The 27,948-nt window shown below is 46.0% G+C and overlaps 8 protein-coding genes across 8 annotated transcripts; 4 read left to right on the top strand and 4 right to left on the bottom strand.

Moving 5' to 3' along the window:
- Window positions 1-856: 856 nt before the first annotated feature.
- On the bottom strand, window positions 857-1,387 carry H6S33_004519 (uncharacterized protein; the record flags this gene model as incomplete). The annotated part of the gene is made up of 2 exons (XM_044835888.1): window positions 857-1,218; window positions 1,273-1,387. 2 exons carry the CDS (start codon window positions 1,385-1,387, stop codon window positions 857-859), a joined length of 477 nt encoding a protein of 158 aa, XP_044691257.1.
- Window positions 1,388-7,844: 6,457 nt separating this feature from the next.
- On the bottom strand, window positions 7,845-8,748 carry H6S33_004518 (uncharacterized protein; the record flags this gene model as incomplete). Its single annotated transcript, XM_044835887.1, has 2 exons — window positions 7,845-8,430; window positions 8,552-8,748. 2 exons carry the CDS (start codon window positions 8,746-8,748, stop codon window positions 7,845-7,847), a joined length of 783 nt encoding a protein of 260 aa, XP_044691256.1.
- A 1,731-nt stretch (window positions 8,749-10,479) lies between these two features.
- On the top strand, window positions 10,480-11,182 carry H6S33_004517 (uncharacterized protein; the record flags this gene model as incomplete). The annotated part of the gene is made up of 2 exons (XM_044835886.1): window positions 10,480-10,843; window positions 10,902-11,182. The coding sequence occupies 2 exons, from the start codon at window positions 10,480-10,482 to the stop codon at window positions 11,180-11,182; spliced, it is 645 nt and encodes a 214-aa protein (XP_044691255.1).
- Window positions 11,183-17,135: 5,953 nt separating this feature from the next.
- H6S33_004516 (uncharacterized protein) lies at window positions 17,136-18,323 on the bottom strand (the record flags this gene model as incomplete). Its single annotated transcript, XM_044835885.1, has 1 exon — window positions 17,136-18,323. The coding sequence occupies one exon, from the start codon at window positions 18,321-18,323 to the stop codon at window positions 17,136-17,138; it is 1,188 nt and encodes a 395-aa protein (XP_044691254.1).
- Window positions 18,324-20,060: 1,737 nt separating this feature from the next.
- Window positions 20,061-20,363, top strand: H6S33_004515 (uncharacterized protein; the record flags this gene model as incomplete). Its single annotated transcript, XM_044835884.1, has 1 exon — window positions 20,061-20,363. One exon carries the CDS (start codon window positions 20,061-20,063, stop codon window positions 20,361-20,363), a length of 303 nt encoding a protein of 100 aa, XP_044691253.1.
- A 95-nt stretch (window positions 20,364-20,458) lies between these two features.
- Window positions 20,459-21,268, top strand: H6S33_004514 (uncharacterized protein; the record flags this gene model as incomplete). Its single annotated transcript, XM_044835883.1, has 2 exons — window positions 20,459-20,608; window positions 20,696-21,268. The coding sequence occupies 2 exons, from the start codon at window positions 20,459-20,461 to the stop codon at window positions 21,266-21,268; spliced, it is 723 nt and encodes a 240-aa protein (XP_044691252.1).
- Window positions 21,269-21,316: 48 nt separating this feature from the next.
- Window positions 21,317-24,493, top strand: H6S33_004513 (uncharacterized protein; the record flags this gene model as incomplete). Its single annotated transcript, XM_044835882.1, has 4 exons — window positions 21,317-21,956; window positions 22,020-23,005; window positions 23,057-23,436; window positions 23,548-24,493. The coding sequence occupies 4 exons, from the start codon at window positions 21,317-21,319 to the stop codon at window positions 24,491-24,493; spliced, it is 2,952 nt and encodes a 983-aa protein (XP_044691251.1).
- A 1,596-nt stretch (window positions 24,494-26,089) lies between these two features.
- H6S33_004512 (uncharacterized protein) lies at window positions 26,090-26,922 on the bottom strand (the record flags this gene model as incomplete). Its single annotated transcript, XM_044835881.1, has 3 exons — window positions 26,090-26,110; window positions 26,181-26,261; window positions 26,323-26,922. The coding sequence occupies 3 exons, from the start codon at window positions 26,920-26,922 to the stop codon at window positions 26,090-26,092; spliced, it is 702 nt and encodes a 233-aa protein (XP_044691250.1).
- Window positions 26,923-27,948: the final 1,026 nt, after the last annotated feature.

Genomic DNA, 27,948 nt, shown 5'->3' with positions numbered 1-27,948 from the left:
TAACTAGCTATATAGTCACGGATCGGACACGTTGGACAGCTGTCTTCAACATTACAAGGACAGGTCACGTCATGACACATCACCCGCCCCCGTTCGACATCATTTGAAAAGCCAAATATCCAACAGAAAGCGTGGAGAGGGGGTCGGGTGATACTTGATGATGCACCCCCTAATACTCACTCTCTTCTAGAGGCCAATTACACATGTTGATGAACGATTATGGAATACCTAATTGGGTCTGGGGCGCTCGTTAGTAGCAGCTGGAACATATTACCAGCAGTACACTCAAGCTTCCATTCCAGATAGCGTACTAATCGTAAGCAACGGGGCCACCTCTGGATGACGTGTTTTATGTGTGCAAATAGCTTCTAAAGATATACCACCTACCCCGTCGCTTATAGGGTTAGGGGACATACACAGTTGAACATGGCTTCTCAACAGTTAGGCTCGCTTTCAGATCGAGAACGAGTTTTATCACAGGCTTCCCCGCGAATGGATACCATTTCAATAACTAATCACAACGAGCGTATAATCCTGGATGAGAACGGAAAAAATAAAATTACATGTGGGACACACTCAACCAACCCTGAAGCCAAGTCGCTACGCTATCTTATTTCATTGCGGCTATTATCCCATATTCGGGCTACATGAGATAGGACTAGTCCCTTAGATATTTATAATTATAGTTATTATTCGATTTCACTTGCGCGGTTCAAACCCCTCTTCTCATATCCCCTCAGTGGGCTACATTACTTGGAAGCCAGGAGCTCTCTCCCCGCGCCCCCGTAAAACCCAAATCACAATTCCTCCTCGACTCCACCACTTATCGGAAGCCACAAAATCTCACCCCTCCCCCTCAAATCTTACCCGATAACCCCCTTACCTCCACCAGCTCTCTCACCGTGGACCAAAAAGCTGTCGTTCGGGATACACCGTCCCCCTGGATAGATGACACACTGAAAGCTACCATGGCCGCCAGCCTCACACCCAGCTCAACCCCCTCCTCTGCTGCCCTTTGCCTGTACTTTCTCCTATCCATAGACACAAAGAAGCCATAACCGCGGAGCCAGTCACGGAACTCCTGCATCGGCATTCCATTGCCCGACCGCGCCATCCACCGGCGGCACAACGGTACGAGCTCCTCGTCGAATTTAACCAGCTGCTCGGCCGTCAGTGTGGAGAGGTGCGAGAAGTCTATAAGGCCACTAGAGCAGATGGCTAGGCCTCTCGAGTCAGTTCTATAAAGTATGAGCAAGGGTAACAGGGAGATACCGGGGGTTACGGGGTTAAGGTAGGGGGGCGGGGTGTCGAGAGCATCCTTCTTGGGGGGGGTGGCCGGAGAGGTGGTGGTGGTTTTAGAATCTGCGGAGGTTTTGGAAGAAGACATGTTCAGTGCAAAGGAGGTAGCTGACGATAGTAGGATTTAGGTACCTGAATGCTCTTTTTCTGCGGCTGCGGGGTGAGGCTGACACAGATGGGTAGGTTAGGGCTAGGGTTTGTTGCGCGTTGATCTTCTCTGCATTTTAGTAATTTACCCGAAAACCTGGGTATTTAAAGTGCGGATGGGATGAGGACGGGTTGGCGGATGGCCACTGGAATTAGATGCCCGGTTAAATAAAAACTGAGCTCGACTTCATCTTTCCATCCTAAAAAAACCTCGAGTGAAAAGCTGGGTTGCCATATTTGCGATAGTATAGCCAAGTTGGCGATCCCTGAAAATCACTTTGATCTTTTTACAACAGCAACGCTTGGAGAAGGTCAAAGGTGAGTCTGCGAGATAAAGAGAAAAGAGGATCATGTACATACTAGAGGAATAAACTGATATGCCGCAAATGTCAGAAAAACCAAAAACCCTTCAGATTCTTCATGCTATTCGTGATGCGCGCAGAAAGGGCAGTGAACTTTTTAGGACCCGGACCCGAAGAGTTTTGCTCTCCTTTACCCCGGGTTTCCGGGTTTTTGGAAGAAGGGACCAAATAAAAAATTGAGAGGTGCCGCTTGGGCTGAATGGTAAGATAGAGCACTCGCTACACAAGTGTTAGCTGATGATCCTATCATCAATATGGTTGGGAGAAAAGAGGAGCGATGGACAACGGTCACAGATAATTTGAGAAAACTTGTTGTTCTGTCCGATCCGTAAGTCGTCCTGTCCAGCAGAACATACGAATTGGGTGCCCTATCGGCCAGGAAACTATTATATCGTATAGACCTCCAATTAGCGCCCGAATCATAAGGAAACACTCCACCCATAAGTCAGCGCGCTTTGCAATTGAGCGCGCCAGAACGCACCCTCCTCCACATGAGCACGCTAACGCTGCCTGTGCGGCAATGCCCTCACTTCAGCCAGGACAATTATAGTCTTCAAGCCTAAGTCTTTTTCCAACAAATAACTGAATAACTGACATCTTATCAGTCGAGGCTTTTATGCTTGCTGTGCCAACAAGGTCAGGAAATACCTGCATGCGGAGAGATGCTAAATCATCAAACGCGGAGGCGACGATCAGACATGGCATGAATAAGGTATTCAATATTTTCTTTAGATCTCTATAGTCTTACTAGCGCTTCCCCAATATGAAGTCCACCTTGGACCTGGCTATCTCGCGTTGTGAGTCGCTGCTGAATGGGGTCGGAATTCTCTGGTGAGCGGGGTGACCTTTTGAGTGTAATTCGGTAAAACAGGTACCTGGTGGATAGGGCGTCCGAATCATACTTCCTGGGGGGATAGGACGTTCTTACGACTCGGTCAGAACACGAAGAGTGGCATGAGGACATGCGGGAGTTGATACGTTCTCAGAAGTTAACCAACAAAATCATTCAGAATTGGATACAGGGAACTATACGGCGTGGTTAGGTGAATGAAAATACTACTCAAGAGTAGGCGATAGGGACAGCCCCGGTACCTTCATCTCTTCAGGTAAATCAAGAAGGTTTTCTCTTGCAAAGTACTAGGGAATTTGAGGATGGTGTAAACAGACATGCGCGTGAGGTAGGATTACTGCTACTGGGTATTGGAGACTGACGAGAGAGCTCAATACATGCTGTTTCATTGGGAAATCAAGGAATATAGACAGCTGCAATACTTCTTTGAAACTCCATTCAACGATAATTCGAATCTTTGACATAGCTTTATTCCAATCTCTTTCTTCTTGATCAAGTGCTACACCTCGATAAGGCGTAAAAAGGTGGTCCTTGAGTGCTCCTATATATGCCGAGCCATAATATACTTGGAATGGAGTACCATCAGGGGCGTTTGCATGTTGTTCAAGAACTTCAGAAAGTCCACTCTGATTATATACTGTTAAATCACTCAGCTGTCCCTCAACTGGTCCACATAAATGTGGCATAATTCCGTCATGATATACAAGCGCCTGGTATTTCAAACAGTTTACTCGTTTCCATCCCTTCTATATCGTTTCTTGCCCCCATGTAGGACGAGCTACTGACCGGATAGTACCATCAATAAAGCCAAAGCATGTATATAATATAGCACTTCTCTCTCGTATTATATGTCTATAAGATACCAGTCTTTCAGGTGTAAGACGTTCAGCATCAAATACCAACAGATGTTTTCATTCCTCGTAAAGAAACCCTATCAAAGTATTAACTGTCCGGGAGACTCTCTCTGGTTTCCACCCAAACTTGAGGTGGACTTCTGCGAGGCTATTAGGCCAGGGAAACCGCGCCAATAACAAACATAAAGTTGGGATTCTATCTCCAACAATGCCATTATCACATTGTATAACATCGGGAATTCGTAGACAGAGGGCAAGCCGATACACCTCCTCTTTTGTAAACCTAAGAATACAAACTGGAAATAGTTCAATCATGTATTGCCTGTTACGCTTTCTAAATCATGCAGCCACCCTCCCGTTGCTGACCTCTCCACCTAGTATTATCATACCGTATCAGGTTAACAAGGTGCTCCAGCTCTTCTATCCCCTATACGAACTCTTGAAAGAGTTGTTCAATCGCCTCCATGACCCTATGACATCATTGCTTCTTACCCTAGACGAAATCGGAATTACAGTCACACCTACTTGTATTCAAGGAAAGTCCCCTTATAGGGAGGTAGCGCTTGATTCTTGCTTCCCAACGATCTAAAAAGCGCAATAATCGGACAACAAATGGACGAGTTGCAAGTATGCGAAGTTGGGAGGTCAAATTTCGTTGCGTTGCCGCTGGATCTACGTCAGACCACCAGCTGCATCTCACAGTACTACTTTGCCACCACCGAGACTGTGGCTCATAGACCCCAACTCGCCAAACGCAAAGGCTCAATTATCACTTCATTCATAACTCCTAAGTCGGGCTGAATAACAAAATTGGTACCGAGTCCCGGGGAAATTCACATCTGGTCCTGTAACTTGATAAATTAACGATTCTAAGTGTCAAAGACTGTAGGAATACGCTCCCGACACAAGTGTGGTACTGACTGATGGTACCTCTGCTTGTAAAGAAATACAACAATCCAAGTGAGATCAAGGAGATCGGGAGACGCTTCGCGGTGTTGGTAAAGGTGCACGCAGACTGTCCGATCAACCACTAGTGTATATATTCAAAACTCTCTACATTTATGTATATATATATATAACTTATGTCACAACCTCATCGAAAATCTAGCTAGCCCCATCTACATGTGAATCTACCCCCCCGCAAAAATCATTCACGGCAAAGTAGATCCGTCAATCTGGCCCACGCCTAATAGCCTAACATTCTCTCAAAATGGCTAATTGTGATTTGAGTGGAATTAATGACAAAGGCGGGAGGAGCCAGAAAGTTGGAATGAACATCCAAGACCTGTTAACGAGTAATGAAAATGCTGCTGAAGGTCTACAAAACACTGCGCACACTCAGTGATGGTGGGTCTTTTCATCACGTATTCTCACTCGACACCTTGCCAAGCCTTCACAAGAATCTGCCAAGCCTCCTGTCATACGAGTGACAGTCGATGATGAAGCTCCCATACGTTCGCACCCGTTGCGATGGGGCTAGGAAAACTGATTATGCTAGCGGCGGATGAGTTAATTATGTGTCTGTGATAGTCATAGATTCGCAAGTGTCCCCCGCCCGCGATTCTATTACTCGCGATTCCATTACTCGTAATTTAAAGTCTCGAGCGTCGCTGTTGAAATACAAGTCAGGGAGTCGACGGGCCAAGCACTCTTAAGCTTCACATGATGTTGCCTATCCGACAACATTTCTGAGCTAATGTACTGATACTTTCATATTCCTGATATCTCTAGCTTCTACGTCAACAAGAATATCCATGGGAGCAGCGATGCTGTTGGCGAGTGCTTTAATTTTCCATCATATTCTGACCGATCACTGCGAAAACGGTGCAGGTCAGCTTGGTCCGCCCCCCGCCTAAGCCACCAATCTCACGAGGAATGAGTCTTCTGTCGTCAAAGAAATAATCTTTTCAAGCCCTCCCTCACGAGTACGATCATCAAGCATAGAATATTCAAAGCTATTCTGATCTCAGGTAAATGGTTCGGAAGGTGGTATAGTTGAGATAAGATTCTCCCTACGGTACTGATCAGTGAATTGTCACCCCCATGTTTTGCCACTAGTCCCACGTGAAAGGAAATCTTTCGATGGATCTAAACTGTTCTTCCTTTGAAACATTTCTTCATCAATACCACGAGACAGCTGAAAATACTTCGAGCCAATCAACTCTAGAAAAGGTTTGGAACTTCTAGTGGATATGGATGGTTCTACATTCCGCTGTAAAGCATCGACGCGCGCGCCCAATATCGAGATCACCGGAAAGTATTTTCAAACTAATTTTGTTTTCTCAAACACATCACGTGGCTTTCATTAGATATCAGCTATGGCCAGCTGAGCCTCGGGATAGCATATACTTTGGATATACGATTTTCAAGGCGTTTTCTGGTCAAACCTCCTTATGATTACTATGTAATACCTTATTGCGCTCAGAGTCGCGTCTTTCACTCTTTTAGAATGTCTTTCGGCGAAGGTACTTGTTATTCGCACTATTGCGCGAAATACGTCAATCCACGAACGGAACCTCCTAAGTGCGAAGAAATACGTTTTCGATTTCATTCTTATATGGCTGAGGTTCGAAACATCTCGTAACGGAGATGTAGAGATTTATTGAAGCCGTGGAACTTGGACCGCCGAGATGAGTTGACGTTAATATTTATTTCTTACGCGTACCGTTCGGAAGCTGAACGTGTTCGTGGCACATCCTCACTAAAGTTCGGAAATGGTCTGACTGCGAAAGTTCGGGGGTTTTACCAACTCTTTAGAACATACAAGGACAGAATATGGGCGTCGATCTAGGGAAACCGTCCGCATAGCCAAATCCTTATTCCGAAGAAGCAAACAAAGGATAAACTCCAAATCTTCCTAAAGCTCAGAGAACATTATTCAGGGCCTAGAACTGTTTTTCAACCATTTTTTCTATCAATTAGAGGCTGTACAGTGCGTTAACGAACTGGTGAGGCCTCATTAATGCGTTGCTACACATGTACCTTTTGCTAGATTGACGCCACCACATTATGAGGCCACTAGAAAGACTAGTCGAAAGTACATAATTTCCTAGTGTTACCAGTTACACTTCAGTGTAGAGAAGAGGTGGAAACTGATGGAATACGGTAGGGAAACTCTTGTCCTTTTCTTTTATGCAACGAACCTGTCATGCATGCAGCGGATATGTCATACAGCGGATATGTCATGCAGCGAACCGCTTTGATAGAGTATTTCCTTTATCTCCTTTGTCTGTATCTTCTATTTAGTCTCATGTCTTGGTCCTGTTCAGCATAGATATTAGCAGCGTACTTTCAATCAAGCAATATCATTTCTATCAGAAACACCGTTAGACCAAGCAGGTTTCGAGGGGTATATACTGGGGTTAGGGTTAGGTAATTATCGACACATATCATTCTCTTTCGATCCTTTCTCCTAGTTCCGTAGTACGTAGTTACTTGCAGGCTGTAAAATCCAGCATTCCCGCCTCACTCAGTATTTGTCTCACTATAAGCATCAAACCTGATTCATCGAAATATAAGTAAACCAGCCCATTGCCGTATAGTCAAGACATGTACAGACCAACAGGTTAGCATATATATGCATTGCAAGTCTATTTCACCTCTATTAAGATGACAAGACGTCCTGTGCTATATAGCTAAGTTGGATAGAAAGTAGCCAATCGAGCAGCGTCTCCATTCATACAACATATTCGGTACCGAATGCTGGAACACGGGAACCGCATACGGGGGGGCAGCTACTGGGCTCCAAGCTGACCGAATATCTGGTGAGCCCAGTAGCGAAACAACGCTCAACGAGAACAGGGTCTTGTCCCGCAAGGACTACATACAGCCACTCAGCAAAAGTGTTCGTGATTTAGTTTTAATGTCAGTGCGCAGTGTGGCGCACCCGTGACGTTGATGTTATTAATGTAAAGATTCAAAACAAAAAAAAATATATAATATAGTTCGTGGCTATATATATATAAAAGGAGATAGGTCATTGATCTTATTCTTAATTGATTCCGGGCTCCATTGGTCACTGGGAAAGTTTTCTCTTGGGGTTTTTAATGGTCCGCCACGGTTACATATGTATAGAGAAATGTCTCACTCCGAAATCGGAATCACGAACACTTTTGCAGAGTGGCTGTACATGCAAACATATATGGATAGGCGAGAAATACCAAAAGAAAGCGCCAACTTGATGCATTCCGGTTTTTGAAATCACTCATAATACGATCCAACAAAATTGTTTCCACTCCTTACGCTACGCTGAGATATTCATACACGTAATTAACAGCAAGAAACTACACGCACGCACAGCTGGCCTCACGATACGTGCTCCACTGAGCCCAGCTAGTCCTGAATGAGCTTTTCTCTACGAGACTCCCAAGGCTCCCTATCATGACCATCTATATTATATATATGCAAGGGGGACCACGGCGCTGGCCAGGGGGCGATTGGAAACGGGTCGAGTAAGTGGGACCTCCACACCACAACCTTCTCCGCCCCCGTGCCCCTCAACAACTCCAATACCTCTTCGTACTTCCCATCCGCCGCCATATTCCACGCTGTCCGCCCATCCCCATCCACCACCGTCACGTCCGCACCCCTCTCCAGCAAGAGCCGAACACACGCCGCATGCCCATACTCGGCGGCTATGGTCAGCGCGGTGCACCGCCGCCAACACTGGGTGTTCACATCGATTCCTCGATCGAGAAACTCCCGCATCAACCGCACATCCCTGTAACCTGCCTCTTGCAGGAAGAGCGGGATTCCAGTCCTACCGAACCACACGCCTGTTGTGCAACCAACCGGGTCGATACCGTGGTCCATGAGGAGGAATGCGACCGAGGAGCTGCCATGGCCTATGGCGAGCCCGAGATGATTTTGTTTGGGGGGGCCGCCATTATGGGCAATGAGAGCGCGAGCGATCTCCAGGCTATCCCTCTTGCAAGCGGCTAGCTATTAGTGCGTGACAGTGGGGTTCGCGTTCTCGAGTTGCGGGAGCGTGTGCTAGGAAGGTGCGGGCAAGGCTGGGACAGTTGAACCGCGCGGCCCACATGAGGGGGTGGGAGGGTCCGAAGTGGATCTTCCCACTAATGTGAGGCGTGGGAACTGGTCTCGGGGCGTGTTGGATGAGCAGGGGGGTAAGGAGTGTGCGGAGTGAGTGGCAGACGGCGAGGAGAGAGGGGAGGGGACCGGGTGTGAGGTAGTCGGCGATGAGGAGCAGCTCTGCTGGGAGGTGGTGGAGGGACATCGTTGTTTAGAGGTCTAGCTAAGATTCCTTAATTCAGGAGCATGTTCAAGCGGTGGGGAGTGATGAGAGAGGGAGGGGGTGATTTGGGTGATGTTGCGGGCTTTTGTATCATTGGCCAATTGGTCACAAAGGGAGGGATGGGTATGTGCATGTAAGTACATACTTGTTCTCGCATAGAGTTATTTTCCTCTCGGGCTGAAAAAAAGAAAAAATGATTTGCGTAAGTACATGTAGATCATGCACTGTCGATCTAGAGTAGGTACGCCCATTTCTGTCTGGGCAGACACTCTCATATATCTGAGCATGCATCTTATGTACCGGCCAGTTGATTCGCTATTACCGAGAACCGTAAGCTCTGAGAACGCTCCTCCATGCATGTATGTAGTGTTTGCTCCGTTACGAAAATGCCCCCACAATACAACTCTAGCGGGAGTTACTATCGCGAGTCTCGATATCCTTAATACTACTACAGCATTGTTAATCTATAACAAGGCCTTAAGAGACAAACGTATATGTAACAACTCGCCGACTATAGACAATGTCAGTGTGTATCCCTTGGGCCGGTGAGACACGCAGATTCCAGTACTTCCTATCTCAGTATCACTAAGCCTGATGCTTAATCACTAAACCACGCTCTATTATTCGAGGAAACGCGACTTGGCTTTGCTTAAATAGGAAGTGCTGGAATCTGCGTGTCTCACCGGCCCAAGAGATACAGAAGCAGCCGGGGGGTAAGCTAGATAGCTAGAGATCGTCGTTTAATATACACAAGGATCAATAGATCTAGATCAACGAAAGCATCTTTTCCGCTGGCATACGGGCTGTGACAATATCACTAAAAACACGGATTGATTCCCAGCGAACGTTAACTTCCTAACATCCCTTGTCTGTCGCGTACTTTTCACGACCTTGGTAGACAGCGCTTTGGCGCTCTTAGATAGTAGTGATCGCCAGATTCAACCAAACAAGGCCTTGATGGGTAACGGATATGCGATTAACAGTAGTTTCTTAACTGCTCACGAATATCATTCCCTCGATTGGACTTCTCCCACACAATCCCACAGAAAGGCACAGGCGCTGAATACAGACGGAAGGATTCAGTTAACCATGCCTCTTGGTCTTTGCAGCAAGACATCAGGAGACGTAATCTCACACCTCTTCCTCTATACGATTCCACCCGCATTCTCAGATACATACACGACATGTCAAATGCATATAGCGATCATAGAAAGAATAATAGCTGAATATGAAGCAGGAAATCGATTTTCATCACCAGGCACATGCACAGATTGACCACCCCACTTATATGTCACAAAATGGTTATCCCGAATTCTCTCCGGGTGAGAAACCGGTTACGCTATGTTATATTCTGGGGGTTCAAAAAGGGTACCCGCCCACTAGTGTAGGACAATTTCAAACCATCCGGCACCCCCCCTTCGGCCTTCTCTACTATTATCTTCAGAGTATACAATTACCGGCCCCCGACCCTATCATTTCTTTCTTGTCCCTCCTCTCCACCCTTCTCTATCTTGAGTGAGTAAACATTTACAATTAAGGAGGCACGCTTGCATAATCAGGACTAACTATGGCGGTAAACTAAAGTCATCAAATTAGTATCTTGGTCACTGTAGCTCTATCTAAACTATATCAAAACCTCAGAGTTTTAAGTAAGCCCTGCCTACGTTCTAATATGTAAGAAAATTCCATTAACTCGCAACAGACGCGCTCAAAATGGCCCCTACCAACCCTCCCACAAAGATTGCAAACCAATGGCCCTCAATCACCGAGGCGGGGTTCACCCGTCTTGATGCCGTTGCCCCTGTCCCGGGAAAGAATGACAAGTTCTATGTCTTCCGCGGCTCACAATACATCCGAATCCACGTTGATGCAGCTACCCTTAAAGACAGCATGACCGGGCACCGGGTTGCACGTGATATACAGACTTGGTCTACCATCAAGAATGCCGGCTTTACCACCATCGATGCCGCGATGCGCGTACCCGGGAAGGATGATCAGTTATACTTCTTCTCTGGCGGGAAATACCTACGGTGCAAACTAGACATGTCTTCACTATCCGACACTCCGTATGACAGCGGTCCATACGAAATTTGAAAGTCAATGGCCAATGCTGGCAGACTCTGGTTTTAATACAGTCGATGCGACCATGGAGGTCCCCGGACATCCCAACCAGTTTTACATGTTCCATGGAGCGAACTATGTCAGGTTCAGAATCGACCCCGAGACCCTTCGTGAGGATCGACATGCGCAGGGAAATATTCAGGACAACTGGCCAACCTTGAAGGAAGCGGGGTTCTCCACGGTTGATGCGTGTATGCCTGTTCCGGGCAAAGACGATCAGGTCTATGTATTCTCTGGGACTGAGTACATCAAAATCAAGATCGACAAGCAAACATTGAGGGACACTCGCGTTTAGGAATGGAGGAGGTTTTTCTAACTTTCAAAGCCTTTGTGGCGCGGGGGAGGAGTTCTGTCGCCTCTGCCCAGCTTTAGTTTATGCCACTGCTCTCCTCGTTTTTCTTGTCTCCTAGTGTTCTCCACGACACCGTTCGAGACGAGACCAAGGCCCGGTCTTGTCTCGTCTTGCAAAAGTGGGGCGCGTGTCTCATCTTGTCTTGTCCGTCCCGAGATAGGCTTGAGAAACCGAGTGAGACCCTGTGAACCTAGACTTCACGGGTGAACCTATACTTCGAGGTGATCATCGTTACGCAGAGCTGTCCGACTGGGCCCCAATGCTTTGTTATATTGTTATGGCCCGTTTTGTGAGCTGAGTTCAGTCATGATGAGGATTGTTCCGCTGTGGCCATGCACAAACCTCACGAGGTAGTTTAAGAGAACTTCAATTTCTATAATAACTTCTATAACATTCCGCTAATAGATATCAGGCGTTACTCATCTATCAGAATGCGGGCCATATCTGTATCATCCAATTCCTCTTCCTCAATCTCCCAAGCTTGTATCTTCGGTAACCCCAGCCAACTCTTGGTTAAGAGCAGAGCCGGGGCTGATGCCTCCATTCTATTCCTCTTAGTGATAATATCTCCGGCCCTAATTACTATAATTTAGTTTCTAAAAATGATGGCAATGCGGAATAAAATGCAAGATATACCTTGAGAACAGCTGCTCCGCTGGAACACTACTGGCAGGAATTGACAGATAGTCACGGGCCATTTTAGACAGGTTGGGGAACCTGTTCTCGTGTACCTTCCACCATGTTGTCACGTCTGCTATCCTATCTGCTCTTGCCTCAATCAAATATTGGATGGATTCCGGAAGGGTTATTTCCGCTGCATCAAATTCATCTTCTTCAGATCCAAAAAGTATATCAGGGATATTGATAGATCTGTTTGAATGTACTATTGGATCGGACAGACCTAGACTTGAGCATATAGGCACTGAGGACTCCCGGGTATTTAGGTCTTCGTTCTCATTCAGAATAGGTTGAGGTGAGTATTTTGCTGTGTAAATTCGTTCTAAATTATTTGTTGCTATATTGATGTATGCTTGTGACCATCCAAGCTGACGTAGTGCACCAGTCTTGCAGCGGAGATCGAGGAGAATTGCAATAGCGGGTGCAGATTGATCGTCAGTCTTATTCCAATAGTTGTTCAATACCTTCCATGAGTCACTGCATGCGTTAAAGAGTGATTTGTCTCTTGATCATGATGTTGCCTCTCTATCTTTCGCGTTCTTGATGTCCCGGAGAAGCATCTCATAATATGGCAGTTGAAGGGCCAGTGTCGGATACCTCTTCCCGCTTAGGTCGTGAGTAGCTTGTAGAAAAATATGCAGAATTCGGGAAAGCTGTGTTACTGTATTCCATTCGGTTTCTATCAGTGTGTATGGTCGCAGTTTTGACTCGAGAGCTGTCATCCGATCGATAGCAGGACATAGATATATAAATCTTTCCAACATAGTATATGTAGAATTCCATCTGTCAAAAAATAAGTAACTATAACTGTTATCATTCCGAAAGTACTTGTAAAATAATATAAGAATAGATGTACCTAACACGCATATCCAATAATGGTTTTAGACTTTTGAGGTTCATGACAAGACACTCCCGTTGTAGAACCTCTAATAGCAGATTAGAAGCCCATATTTTTGAAAGAATACGTCGGATCTTTTAAGAACACTAGAGGGGGATGATTCGACTGGGATATTTCCTTCATCTTCTGCTAGAACTACCTCAGGTAGATCCGCTTCCCCTTTCAGATTGACCAGAATCTTCTGTGCGGCAAGGTTAATAATGTGAGCCATGCACCGTATTTGACCATCTTTCCGCAACCATTCTCCGAAAAAATAATCTCTTTCCAATACCTTAAACAGTTTGTCGTTTACTGTTGCATTATCAGCCGTTATACATAGGAGATGGCCGGTAAGACTGAATTCTTTTAACACATCAGCCACAACTTCAGCCAAGTTGTCTGCTGTGTGCGATCCTCTCAAACGTCGGAATCCAAGAACGCAGTCTTGTAGATTATAGGCCGAATCCATCCAATGAACTGTTATAACAAGATACGGTATTTTGTTACTTGAAGTCCAAGCATCGAGAGTCAAATTAATATAACCACCGCTGGCAACATGCCGTTGAAGTCTGTTTTTGATATCTGGTACGACTTGGTCGTGCATTTTTTGTATATCTCGGCGAAGAGTATTAGAACTGACTGAAACCGCCTGAGAATTACAGTACTGTAACAAAGAACGGAATGATTTCGACTCAACGAGACTAAAGGATGAGATTGTATCCACGATAAACTCAGCAAGAAGCCGTCTATATATATGGAGCTCGAATGGCTGACCAAATGCCCGCGCATTGCTTTTTCCCACTACAGCGGAGAGAGTCCAAGGATTAGATTCAAGTAATCTTTTCCTTTTGTTACTACCCAAATTTCCACCTGCGTATGTAAGTTGAATAGCCCGTATCATTTCTTGTTCTTTATCCAGGGTTTCGGGTAAGGTTGGATGGTGCTTGCGAAAATGTCTCAAATACTGGCTGGTTGTGGTATGTGACTCTGGGTACGGACCCCATTGCTTTGTACAATGGCAGAATCGGATTCTGTGTCTTTTGAGGGCCATCTCACTCTCTGCGGGAAAGTCTCTTGGGTGCGGTTCAGGTAAAATTACTGATTCTCTGATAATCATTCTGCGCGAATATATATATGCACTGAATCTCTCATGCGAGTTCTGTCTGCCCGATACCGTGTTTGTAGATTGCAATTTCTCTATATAATCTTTCAGTACAATTGGCAGAGTTCTGTGGGAAATGTGATCTTACCCCAATTTCCTGTTAAATGGTTCCGCAGATTTTGAATCTCATCCTTGATTGTGATATCAGGGGCGTTTGGTTGAGAATCATTCAGAACATCCTCAGACAAAGCAATTGCTGGCGGACTTGAAAGGAAATGATTCGAGAATGAAGCAGACATTTTAATATAGGCTGGGCGTCTCATGAACGTTCAGGTCGTTGCAAATCAGGGAATCGATACCAGAGAAAATGGAAATTCAAAGTTATCGTTACATACCTTGAGGACTTGCGTTAAGACCAGTTCTTTGCCTAGATTCCGAATCTGCAATCAGATATCACCCGCAGGTCCTGACTGTTGAGATATAAGCATCTCGATCCCACAATATAGAAAATGAAAGCTCATCATTACGTACTTTGGATATTCGCGTTAAGACCGGATTCTTCCGCAGATTCCGAATCTTCAATCAGATATTGTCTCCGCCGTTTTGTTGTCGAGATATTCAAGAATTCGATATCTTGAATTTGAGTCAGTAGAGGTGGAGAAAAAACTGGTTGCATGATACTTACCCCTAGTAAAAAAAAAATTTCCAATTTTCATTAACTATTTTATTACTAGCCCTATGACACTAATACATCTTGGCAAATTTCAAGCCAGTCTCGAGACAAAAAATATTTGGTGTCGAGCTGTTCGAGACAAGACTTCAAGCCGTCTCGTCTCATGGAGAACACTATTGTCTCCGTTTACGAAATTCTGTTATTTAGTTAGTTGAAGGCCCAAAGAATTATATCTTGGCACACTGCGATGAGATAAAACCTCTATTTCCACATTCGAATTTCAAGAAATGTCATAAGAGCTACCTCAACTAGATAACAGTTGCAACTGCACCTGCGCAAATCTCAACATCTCACTCGCAAGTATACATGATATCGATGTTTCGGCCCATCCCGGTTCCTTTGCGCTTGTGATCAACCGCGATTATCGAATAGGGCTCCTCATTTTAGACTCAGACTATTCTTTCAGTTTGGTTCGTAGACCTCCAATCTATGTCTGCAGGGCGTGCATACAATTAATGAATTAAACAAAAAAAAAAAAAAATGTCTGCAGGGCGTATCATATGGCGAGTGATGATCAATGATCGAGTGATAGTGCATGATTGACCCTTTCCCGCCGTTTTCAGGATCACAAATGTTAACATGCCTATTCTTCAACTAGGACTAGTTCTCCGCCATTATCCTTCTATAATTGTGGAAGTAGACTTCTTGGACCCGGTATCAGGAGATCGATATCTTGCGATGACTAGGGTTAGGTTAGTCTATGTAAAGTCAGGGCTTCAGGTTTAACTGGCGTGCAACACATCGCGAACCAGTTTCCGCCCCGAGACATTGTGACGCATTTGGTCGGTAATTACTTAACAATATCACAAAGCTAGTCGAGCTCTGATAGAGCCCCCGGGGGGGGGGGGACTAGCTGAAATGTCGTTGAAAGGCGGTCATTAGATAGGTGTCCAAATTAAACAGGGCAACCTTTAGTTCGGTTAAATTATCACTTTGAGTAATCACGTTTTACGTTTTAGTTCATCAAGAAGGATCGAGAAGTGAATATAATAAGCAGCCAATAACGTATAAACCCTTGCAATAATCGATTCCAAATTATAAACTTAGAAGGTGTTTCAACGTAACAAAAGATCCATCACCACTGGAGCGCAACCTCTCCACTGCTAGCACAACCAATAGCGTATCCGAGAATGTGGGCGGCAAAGTTGATCGCAACCTAGGCGAGTTTCCGTGTTTACAGGCCATAGTCCGCTTCTAATAACCGACTGGGTGCTGAGCGCCGTCGTTAGTAAACACTTGAAGAATTTTTGAGTCTTTATCTACACATGATACATGCGGGGTTTGCTGCCCGAATTTAGTATTGCGTCTCCCGATGTATTTATAAACGATGGTTTTGGAGTCCTCTCGAGGACTTTGTCATGTTGTCCCTGTCGTGAATTGAGAGGTGTGCTGCCTCTCCACGATATCAAAGGAGGCAATCGTTAAGGTGACCTGGGGGGCAAAGTAGAGAAGCCTCGATGAATCGATGCAATTTGTGTTCCCTTTCCCCCACGAGCTATACCAGCGTCCTGCTTTTACATGCTGGTATACTTTTATATGCTTGGGTGAACCGGTTGCGCTGCGAGAGATATTGGTTATGCCAGTGCACCAGATATATAAGGTACATGTTCCCATGGGAGATGACGGAGATTCTGACTTAACTACTTTGGTCCAATATAATTTTGAAAGTCGTATTATTGACTTTCCCCGGAAGGGTGTGAAACTACTAGGCATTGTCGGAAACTAGATCAACCCCCAAGTCCAGGCATCGTCATTTATCAGAAATCTCGTCTATTGATCCCAGCACCTAAGAGGAGTTGAAAGCGGAGCAACACGGAGAGGCCAATCTTTTTATAATTATAAAGTAGCATATTTATGTCACCGATCATCAGCAAATTCTCTTATATCCTAGTCTCTCTTGTATGGCGTCAGAAATCTCCGCCGCTCGAGCCCCATTACACTGGATTTCGCTCGTGAAGCCCTCTAGTTATGTATCTCTTACTCATGAATATATCTAAGGTGCCAGTGTATGTATTATATTTATACACTCTTAAGTGGAGTGGCGACCTCTGAGTCAATTATATGACCCAGTATAGTAAGTATTTGAATATTCCTTCGATTCTTGGTGTATATAGTATCGATGTCAAATAGCTATAGGGTAAATACATGACTTACGTACTCTCTCCTGTCGGTGTTTCTGAGGGCGTCACTGTCGACATGTTGAGCATGGACCATTACCTGAATTTCTGGATTATGCGCAGCCGACATCATATCAGGCTTCTACCGTGGAGTCGTTAGCTGCGTACGTGTGTGTGTGTGTGTGTGAAGTCATTTCATTTCTAGTTTCTAGGTACAGAATGGTCGCATGCAGTATAAACTATGGCGTAAAGAAACCTATCCCCGAACTATCCCAAACCCGTCCCCTAAAAACCCAAAATTTAAACACAAAAGAAATGTACATAAGAAAGTAATCGCAGAACAAAGGAAATATTTTGGGCCGAGCCCTTGTGCCTAATGTAGGTCTTTTCTAGGAAGCATAGATCGCGGGTATTGGTCCCGTTGGTGTGAGGGGTGAGGATATAGTGGATATCGATGTGAGGGTCGATATAGTTGTGGAGCCTGTAGCGAGGGGTGATGGGGGGGCGCTTCTGGGATATCTCATTCTTGTGGAAACTATGAAGGCGCCTAGTGCTGTGGTAAGGGTCTGGTCGTTCCAGATATCGTTCAGCGATGTGATGGTTCGTAGTAGACCATGTCTATTTGGGGCGAGTTTGGGGCAGTGGAGGATGACATGCTCTGGTGTTTCTTCCGCTGCATTACATCGTTCGCATGTAGAGGGGGTGTGGGCGGTCATCCAGGTCTTTTGGGCTCGGAGATAGCTCTTCCCTGATCTGAATTGATGGATTCGGGTTGCAACGAATTTGAGGAGGTCGTTGAAGGGAAGCGGGGTGGTGGAGAGAGGGTGGGCGTAGTATTCTGGGGGTGCATAGTGTAGTTGCCAGTTGACGAGTAGTTGGGTTTTTGCATAGCGATTCATTTGTTCCGGGGCAACGCCTTCTCTTATCAAGGGGAGAAGGAGGGATCCGAGGAATTCGATGGGTAGGTGTGCGACGCCTTTGAGCGCGGTTGAGTTCCATTTCTTGGGGGGATTGGGGAGCCCTTTGAGGAGTTGGGTATGTGAGAATGTTCTATGGTTGGAGATCGTTGGGAAGGAGGGGCTCGTCCTGCCGGTTACAAGGTTGCCGAGGGGGCATGCTTGTAGGATTCGAATGGCGTATTTGCATTTGAGGTAGTGTAGGTAGAGGTCCAGGGGGGGCGTGTTCGCCTCCGCCCATAGCACTTTGCGGTTGGTTGCCCTGAAGCACCCTGTGGCCCACCGGAGTATAGAGTTCCAGAAGATCGTCATTGGTTTGAGGGCGGAGGTTGGGGTGAGGACGTTTGCGCCATAGGTAAGCATGGGTCTTATCGCTAGGGTGGCGGCCTTTTGGCAGTTGCGGGAGGAGAGGCCTTTGCCTGCGGATGAGAAGCGTTGGATAAGGCCGAAGGCCGACCTTGCTGAGGCTAGTCTCCTTAGGAAGTGGGTGTTGGGGTTAAAGGAGGGGGAGAGCCAGAAGCCCACCCATCTGACTTGATGCCCGGGTTGGAATTCTTGTCCATCTAGGAGGATTGGGGTGTGGCAGGTCTGGGATTTGTCTCTTGGTGTTCGCCAGTGCATTAATTCGTTAGCTGCGTACGGTGCCCCCAATATACATATTTTTAAGAAGAACGCCAAGTCTCTTATAACTTTTCAACTACGAGAGATGTTCAAAATCTGTAAAAGCCAAATTTGAATACTGTGATGAAGCATAGATTGTTTTTCCCGATCATTGATATCTGTTGTGGTTAAGTCATAAGGGACTTTTCAAATTTGATAAGTGTTACATACATAAAGAATCACTCGCTTATGACTAAGCAGTAGAACTTTTACAGAACGCCAAGACCTCCCATCAATAGAAGCAACCGCAGCTGTCAGCTACCCCAGCGCCCCATCCTGAAACCCAAAAGACTCCTATAGCCAAGAGCCTGCTCTCCTTGTATAGGATTGCCTAATTTATCAATATCTTGTATGGGGCCTACCACCAGAGAGAGTTAGTAGCTAGGTAATATTAGTCACGTGCACGTTGTGGTGCAGGCGAGGTGACTAGGGTCGGAAGACAACAACTGGACCGTGTCCGATGTAGCTAGATTTGTCTCGACTCTTCTCTTGTCTCATGGTCATCATAGTTGACAATCGAGCTTCGTTTCTGTCTTCAGAGCCTGAACCTTTATCCAGTAGGCCATGACAATACAAAATCTAGTGATCCTGAGCTCCGAAACGTCAATTGATCAACACCACAACAACGGTCTTACCAGAATCGTTTATCCTCAAGTATAATTATAAATAAAAGAACCAGGAGAACAACTCTATGGCATTCATTAGTGGTTTGTTGTGACTGCAGTTGACTAGAGGTATGTTGTAGGTGGAAAGGATTTTCTAGCATTTGAGGATTTTTCAATACGTCAGCTACAGAGCTACTGATGCAGGTAAAGCTTTGGCCGCATGAATGCTTTTTTCACTCAGGAAATACAAATGCTATTCATACTTGTCAATCGATCACAAATCTTATTCCTCCCAAGCCTTTGAAACGTCACGTAGGCACACCCATCCCAGCAATCGAGGAGGGCGTTCAGAGGTCCCGAGTACAGCCTGAAGATCGATAGCTCTAGACCAACCAGCTGTTGCGAAACTAAGATTGTAGTTTTTTATATGTAATGCACCATGACTTACAAATCGTGGTTTGAAAAATTGATTTGCTGATTGATTTGGATTCGATTTAACTCATGATCACGCAATCAAACCATGGTTACAATTTAGCCCAGTCAAAATTGGTTTTCAAATTGATTCCAATCATACACTATATTATGTATAGGTCTGCGATGCGTTTCATAGCAGAAGCTGTAGATCGATCCCAATATTTATAGTAGAAGATCCTTCTAACTGTCCTTTTAATGGGCGGAGTATGATTTGGATTTAAATCGATTTCTTGCGATTAATAATTCAGATCAAATCACAATTTTTATTTGATCAATTGATGGTTTCATTGGATTTAGGGCCGGTCCAAGTCAAACCAAATGGGTACATTGTAGTGACGAAGCGGTTTATGCAAGACTTGCATGGGTGTAAAGAAATTTACTAATAAGTGTTTCTCGACGTATGATACACTTACATGTATTACCTACTTACCTACATATTTACTTCCCCAAATCATGTGTACATAGCTCTTGAACACGTATAACCGATTGTTATTAGTCTGGCATGGACATAAAACCCCAGGAGTAGGCTGCTCAGCAAGACCTCTAACTCACCATCTCTTTTCCATTTTTCGCACCCGTGCACATTTCAGGCATACACCGCCCTACTTGCTATTTACTCATGACTCATTCAGTTTCTGAGGCCGACAAGTTCAAACTATCAACAGACTTCTTTGACGACTATGTGGTTCACTTGACAGGTGAACGCAAGGTGTTTGCCACGTGGAACAGGGACAAAAGCCTTGGTATTGGCGCCTCGGGTGTTGTTTGGCGTGAGAAAGATGATAAAGGGCAATTGAGAGCGGTAAAATCGATGCTCCGCGACAAGATATTATCGCCAAATAGTCTCGCACACGAGCTTGCAGCTTTAATCAGGCTACGAGATATAAGCGCTCCCACGGTCTTCATCTCGATCTCGACATGATCTGGTCTCATCTGATAACTATATAAACCAAGCGTGATGATTTGTTTGTAAAATTCTTGGGCTGGTACGAAAATAACAATAGCGTATATCTTGCAATGGAGTATGTGGAGTGCGGCGATCTGAGTCAATATATTACAGATCGTAAAAAGGCGCTGGCCGGCGCAAAGACGATCACCAGACAAATCCTTGAGGGACTAGTAATACTGCATGGGGAGGGAATTTGTCACCGGGATTTGAAGCCTCAGGTATTTACCCCTCACCAGCTCTCGACCGCTCACGTACCGGCAATAGTCAAGTTTGAAACTGACACATAACTGGCAAACAATGGTTAGAATATTCTTGTTGCTTCACGGATTCCCCTTCATATCAAGATTGCAGATTTCGGGACGTCAAAGCGAGCAGAAAATACAGTTTTGAGAACCATGCTTGGCACTCCTGCCTATAGCGCTCCAGAGTTGACGGCTTCTTCGATGTCTCAGTTCACGAATGCCTTAGACATTTGGTCACTAGGTATCCTTGTGCATGAGGTTTTAACCTCAAAAAGACCGTTCTTTGACCAGGCTGCATATGATGAAGATTCTGGAAAAATATCGGGGGTAGTGTCTTCTAGCACTACAAAGCCTTTGACCCAAGCGAACTCCCCTCTTCTCTTCGGGTATTATTATGGGAATATTGAGTTCCCTGTCGATGATCTGGTAACATCAGGGGCAAGTCCAGAGGCAATATGCTTTGTGCGGGGGTTGTTGGCTGCGAACCCGGAGGATCGCCCCGCTGCATTGGAAGCTTTTAAGGATGTGTGGCTGCATATTGATCACCCTGAGTGTACCCGCATGGATGATTGGCTTAAATCTCTGGAAAGCGAGCTTTCTGTACTAGGAATTGATTTGAAGTTAAAGGAGGATTAAAAGCAAAATCTCTGGGAGAGACGTGATGGGGTGGATATTGTGCAATTAATGTCGGTTCCGGAGAAGGAAGCTTATTCATCCTTACTTGTCCCAATGCTATTGAGATCAGCAAATTACCAACAAGGGAGTACGAACCGCCTTTCTCTAGAATACCTCTTCCATAAAGCGGTCAAGTCAAGGAGAACAGATATGATCCAGCTTTTGCAATCTAAAGGAGCAGATATTGGTGCCCTCATTGAAGGGAAGTCAGCCCTGTACCTTGCGGCCGAACGTGGAGATTCCGAAATCGCAAAGGTCCTTTTAGAACTTGGTCTCAACAACGACGCCAAAACAAATACTCAGGACCACCAGACGGCATTACAAGTAGCTGCTCTCTGTGGACACCTTGGTGTAGTTCAACTACTCCTAAGTCATAAGGTCGACGTGAATTCCACCGGGTATCCCCCCAACAGGCAGACAGCAATACAAGCGGCTGCCTCTTCCGGGAATATTCACATTGTGGAACTAATGTTGGATCACGGAGCGGAGATCAACGGTCCACTAGATCAGGAAGAAGGCCGTACAGCGTTGCAGGCCGCTGCTCAATTTGGGAACGATGTCAGGATAATAAAGCTCTTGTTAGAGCGCGGTGCAGAGATCAACGCCAATCCAAGTAATTACTTTGGTCGAACGGCGTTGCAGGCGGCTTGTGAGGTTGGGAACATTGAGATGGTGAGGTTGCTATTATAGAAAGAGGCCAATGTCAATGCAGGGCCAGCCAGCCGTGGTGGTCGAACGGCATTGCAGGCGGCATGTGAAGGCGGGCATTTGGCTGTGGTTAAGATACTGCTAGAGCATGCCGCCAACGTCTCCGCAGAGCCGTCGAAGGAGGCTGGGGTAGCGGCATTGGAAGCAGCGGCTGGCAGTGGAAATCTCGACATTTTGAATCTGCTCCTGGGGAATGGAGTCAAGCCTACTCATTTGGTTCTAACTGCCGCAGCTCGAGGTGGCCACATTGATATTGTCAAGTTCCTTCTAGACCTGAGAATTGATCGCGGCGTCGAAGCAGACTACAAGGACGGCCTGATCCCAACCCCCATGCAAGTAGCTTCGCGAGCTGGGCATCTTGATATCGTGAAGATTATGTTTTCTCATGGGTTTAGTTGCTGCGAACCAGCAAAAGAATATGGTCGAACGGCCTTGCAAGCGGCTGCGGAGGGTGGCTATATTGATATTGCAAGGTTTCTGGTGTCAAACGGGGCATCTGTGCATGAGAATCCCAGCTCCTTCAGTGGAAGAGCAGCAATCCAAGCGGCAGCAGAGAGAGGGCGCACCGAGATGGTTCGTTTTCTTTTGGGACACGGTGCCTTTGTCGACACTCTTCCCGGCAAGTCGGATGGCCGGACACCAATACAAGCTGCTGTCGAGAACGGGCATGTCGAGATTATCAAGATACTCCTGGTCAACAGAGTTGATCTCATGAGTTGGGATTATACCTCCACATCGCTGAATCGACCCCCACGCAAAATATTACAAATCGCTGCTGGGAGTGGATATATTGGCGTCATGCAGCTTCTACTGGAAAACGGGCTTAATATCAACCCTCCGGATAATAGTTACCATTCGTCAGTATTTGCAGCGGCGGCGGAAAAAGGGGATATCTCCATGGTCAGGTTCCTGTTGAGTAAGGGAGCAGACCCTTCTCCGGATCTAGTTGCGACCCATGACCCTAGGATAATCTCGCCATTGAAGGCCGCCGTCATCTGTGAGCTCTCCAACAGAGGCGGGCACATGGACCTGATAAATTAGCTCCTCGAGCACGGTGCTCCTGTCAACATCCCTAGCACCGCTTCTTCGCCCCCGCCTGTGCTGCAGATAGCTGCTCGAGAAGGACACACAGAGTTGGTCAGAATCTTCTTGGGGCGAGGGGCCGAGATCAATACCAATACCCCATATGCAATCGAACAGACACCATTGGAAGCTGCAGTTGAAGGCGGCCATGTCGAAACTGTCAAGGTACTTCTCGAGAACGGTGCACGCCCTAACAATCAACAGGCAGAAATATTCGGCTATTCCAAACAGACCCCACTACTTTCAGCAATTTTGGGCGGGTCCCTGGATCTCGTAAAGTTACTTTTGCAAAACGGTGCCTCTGTCAAATCGTCAACTCCTGCGCTGGAAACACCACTGTTAGCTGCTACCAGACTCGGAAACATTTGAGATCATTAAGCTTCTTCTTTCCTTCCATGCCGATATCAATGATATCTACAATGGTGGTCCTCTGGCAAGCTGGATCACAGCATTGGAGGTCGCGGCTTCGCTGGGCAATATCGAGATCGTCAGGCTATTCTTGGCGAACTAGGCCGATGTAGGGCTCCAAACCCAGGCTATGGAAATCAGCCATTACAAACGGCGGCCCGATGTGGACATCGCGACATCGTGGACCTACTTTTGCAAAGCAGAGCGGAGATAAACGCGAGTCCATGTAACAGTTTTGGTCGCACGGCACTACAGGCTGCAGCCGAGTATGGAGATCATGATGTCGTGGAATTACTTGTGGAGAGAATGGCTGATGTTAACGCCGAACCCGCAATAAGAGGTGGTCGCACGGCATTACAGGCTGCAGCTGGGGGTGGACATCTTGAGGTTGTAGAAATACTTTTACAGAGGAAAGCTGAAGTTAACGCGGAAGCTGCAAAAATGGAAGGTCGGACTGCGTTGCAGGCGGCGGCTGAGGCTGGACATACAGAGATGGTGAAGCATTTACTCGCTCTAGGTGCTTCTATCAATGTTACCGCAGCTCACACATCCGGTCGGACTGCATTGCAAGCCGCAGCGGGGAATGGCCATATCGAAACCGTCGAGCTACTTTTGCAACACGGTGCTGATATCAACGCCCCAGGTGCTATCGATGGTGGTCAAATGGCATTACAAGCTGCAGTTGATAAGGGGCATGTCGAGATCGTGAAAATCTTCCTACAGCACGGGGCAGATGTTGACGTTGAGCCATCGATGTCTGATCACCGAAGCGCTCTGGAGATAGCCAGGTGCAATCAGCACAACGAACTTGTGGATATTCTTACAAAGTCGTCGACAGCGCCTGAACCTCGCGATGAACATATGCACAGCACCCCCAACGCGAACATTGACCCTAAGGCGAACATCAAACCCAGTGATCAACCGAATCTTGCGAACGCCACCACAGATTTAGAAATGCATGCTAATACAGCCCTGAATGTAAAGTAAGATACTGGACATCACTTGAACTGAGTATCGTACAGCGGCCGCTAACTGTCTGATTATATCTAGAACCGAGTCCAGTACTGCAGCTAGTTTAGATCTCGCCATCGATCACGAACACACTACTTGGCATCGGTCTTTCCTGTCTCTATCGATCACTGGAATAGGCACTCTACTGGCAATTTTTGTCTTGTTTTCAACTATATCGAATTTCTTTTGTGAATTTTCTCTTTGGTGTGTATGTATGTATATATCTGAGGAGAGATTTACCACAGAGCTGGATCATTAGATTATTAAGCTCGATATTATGCCACTCACATGTTGATGCTCATGCGCACTATATATATATGATAAATACTCTACAGCGGTGATGATCTTCTGATCGCCAGTAATAACGCGGACCATATTCTCATGTTGGTCCAGTTTCAGATGCCACTCATGCGATTGGTAGGCTTGGCTTGAGTTCTATATGAAGTCCCGATTATAGCAGAAATACGCATTCGATCATTGCTCCATGCATATATAGGTGTGTCAGTGCTATCGAGACTCGCGGGTTTCATCATTGATTCTCACCGATTCATGTCGAGTCACTCAATTTTGAAATTGTTGGTGCGAGCCTATAGCTAGGAGCAAAGTCCTACTTGCCAATATCACTGATCATGTGTTTTGTTATCTTTGCGGAATTCGAAATATATATAGCTATAGTGAGCTCGTGTGTATAGCTAAAATCCTATGCAAGTCTGATTGGAGTCCGCCCGGATGCGAGACCCGGGCGTGCATAAGCGTCTACAGCATAACTCCCGCTAGTTTATAAACCGGACAACAATCTGAGGGCAAAAGATCTCCAGATAACTCATCCACAAAATATATCCGACGCATCTTTAACCCTCACTGGATCATGGAGTCAGTCAACCGATAAATATCATAAAATAACCAACCAAGGTTAAGTAACTGGCTATGCCTTTGCAAGCGCGAGCAATTTATTCTTCTGTGAATCTATCCAGATAATTTTACCCATAACCCGACTAAATGTCGACCTTGACACATTTACCTGCACTTTTACCCACGATCAAATACCCAATTTACTCCATAGCCTTTGAGCTGCATACTATCAGTGACTTGAAAAAATGACCTACTTTGGTAGGTTTAGGGTTTGCGTAGGCGTCTATAATTTAGTAGGGAAAACCGTGCAGCTGTCCAATTTCCCTACCTACACCTTTGCTAATACATTTCCCTGCACAACTTTTCCGTTCAGAGAAACGACAATCTCCTCATACAAGATCTTCTTAGCAACTCCTACCACCTTTGACACACTTTTCTCATACAACATATGGTGATCAATGGATGCATCTATCAACGGCTCCCCCGACCCACCCACAGGGCTAGCTATAAGAGGTTTCAAGATACGCGTAGGAAATGACAGCTATAGGTAATGACATTCCAGAACGCGCACCCACGGCGTTTGAATCTCGAGCGCTAGGTAAGTACATGTACTTAGGGAACACTTTAATAGCATAGACACAACCACACACCACCATATTAGACCTCTGTCAAACATGCCGACATATATGTACAGAACCCAGCTTGTACCCCCCACTGTAATCAACTCCGGAAGATTTTCATCTACGGCGTCTCCTGGTCAGCAAATCCTGCATCAAATCAATCCTCAAAGTGGCTGATCTCGAGATCTCACCTTGTCCACAATGCGGGCCCTACAAAGCGGGCACCTTCCCTCGGTCTCAGAACTTCCAATTCTCATCTTGCTGCTACACGCCTATTTAAAAACTTAACGACTGCCGTTACATGCAGGCTCCAGCGGGGATTTCTATACTCACTCCACATAGGGCGAGATGTTTACACGGCATCACCAGTGTATCTGCCGCGCGCACACAACACATCACACAGTCACCTCCCAGTAGCGAGCTGACATCCTCCGTCCCAATACCGCGGTCATCTAAATCGGCCGGTACAGAGGCAACCGCGCTACTTGCGCGACCAATTGCCTCGATAAGGTTGACAACCCATCCTACCCTTTGGGGCATACTAGTATCCATTGATGAAGTTGGCCCTGTTCTTTCGAACGGCTGCTGCTCCCCGAGGCTGTTTCCAGCCATGGATCGACGCTCTCGCAGTTCTGCCTGGCGGAGAGCTTCCTGTAATTGGCGCAGCCCCCTTTCCCTAGTCTCCCTCTCCTTTCGCGCTTCTTTGGCCGCAGCTGCATGTCTCCCGTACCCCTCCTCCTCCTCCCTTTCGCGCTTAAATCTGAATATTAATCTCGAGACGGGCAGAATCACAATTAATATCGTGCACAACACACCCTTAGCACTTAAGATAAGCCCGGCAAAGATTGAGAGGAGGAAGCTGGTGATAAACGTCAGGATGAGAGTTGCTAGGCCGATTCCGACGGATATGAGCATCAAAATGCAGGGTATCATAATGAATTTGACAAAGAGTGGCGATAAGTGTGGGGCTTTTGGACCTGCGAGTGCAGTATATATACATGTGCGTTGATAATATCTATATTAACTGGTGGAGGGCCTAAATGAGGCACACCTGATGACTGTGTAAGGGTTAGGGTTAAGGACATTGACTTTTGTATGTAGTAACATATTGTCTTGACCACCAACATATTGGAATATTGGAATTACCAAATGTACAGTCGCATGCATCAAGTTCTCGCCGTCCACGATGCAACACCCAACCTCAATACTCGTTACTCAACTACAAGTGAAGATATTTAATAGAGAATACATAGTAGAGTTCAATAGAATATAAAGAAAACGATTTTGAGACTACTATCTAGTATGGCCTCCATTGGCTTTGAGACATGCCTCAACCCTTAATGGTAATTTATCTAGCTTTGATTGAGACAATGCCCCCCACTCCTCTTGTGCAGCGATAAAAGGTTCATCATCACGATGAGGTCTTCTCTGTCTATAACTTCATTGCCTTTTTAGTGCACTCTTGAGCATTTCCCATGAATTCTCTAAGGCATTGAAATCTGGTCATCCAGTAGGCCAATCCTCCTCCTGACTGGACAGTTTGTATCTTTATTTATTTGTACAGTATTTCAGCCCATTTTATGGAGAATAACAACAGCTTGCCACTTGTCATATCTTGAAAATTTTGCAGAGTTCGTGGTGGAGTGGTTATGGTTTGACTCACCGTCAAAAAACGGCGGGAACTTGTTGCATGCGACTGTACATGTACATACCGCCAAAACTCGAAAAATTGGCTATCTCCGTCCAGGGATTACATTACCACTTGAGTGATTGGTTGAATGGCATCGATCTGCACCAGAAGTCTCCCGTACAAGTAATTTTGATCTAAGTAATTTTGATCTAGCCAATTTTTCGAGTTATGGCGGTATGTCCCTTGCTGGCGGCTGTCTTCAAGATATCAAGGGGTTGGGAGAACGAGATCAAGGGCACGTGACCTGCATAATTATAAGCGAACCTTGT

Source organism: Morchella sextelata (assembly GCF_020137385.1).
Source record: "Morchella sextelata strain SCLS chromosome Unknown scls_17, whole genome shotgun sequence".
Classification (NCBI taxonomy): Eukaryota; Fungi; Ascomycota; class Pezizomycetes; order Pezizales; family Morchellaceae; genus Morchella; species Morchella sextelata.
Note: the sequence above shows the minus strand (reverse complement) of the source record. Positions and strands in the feature narration are given on the sequence as shown.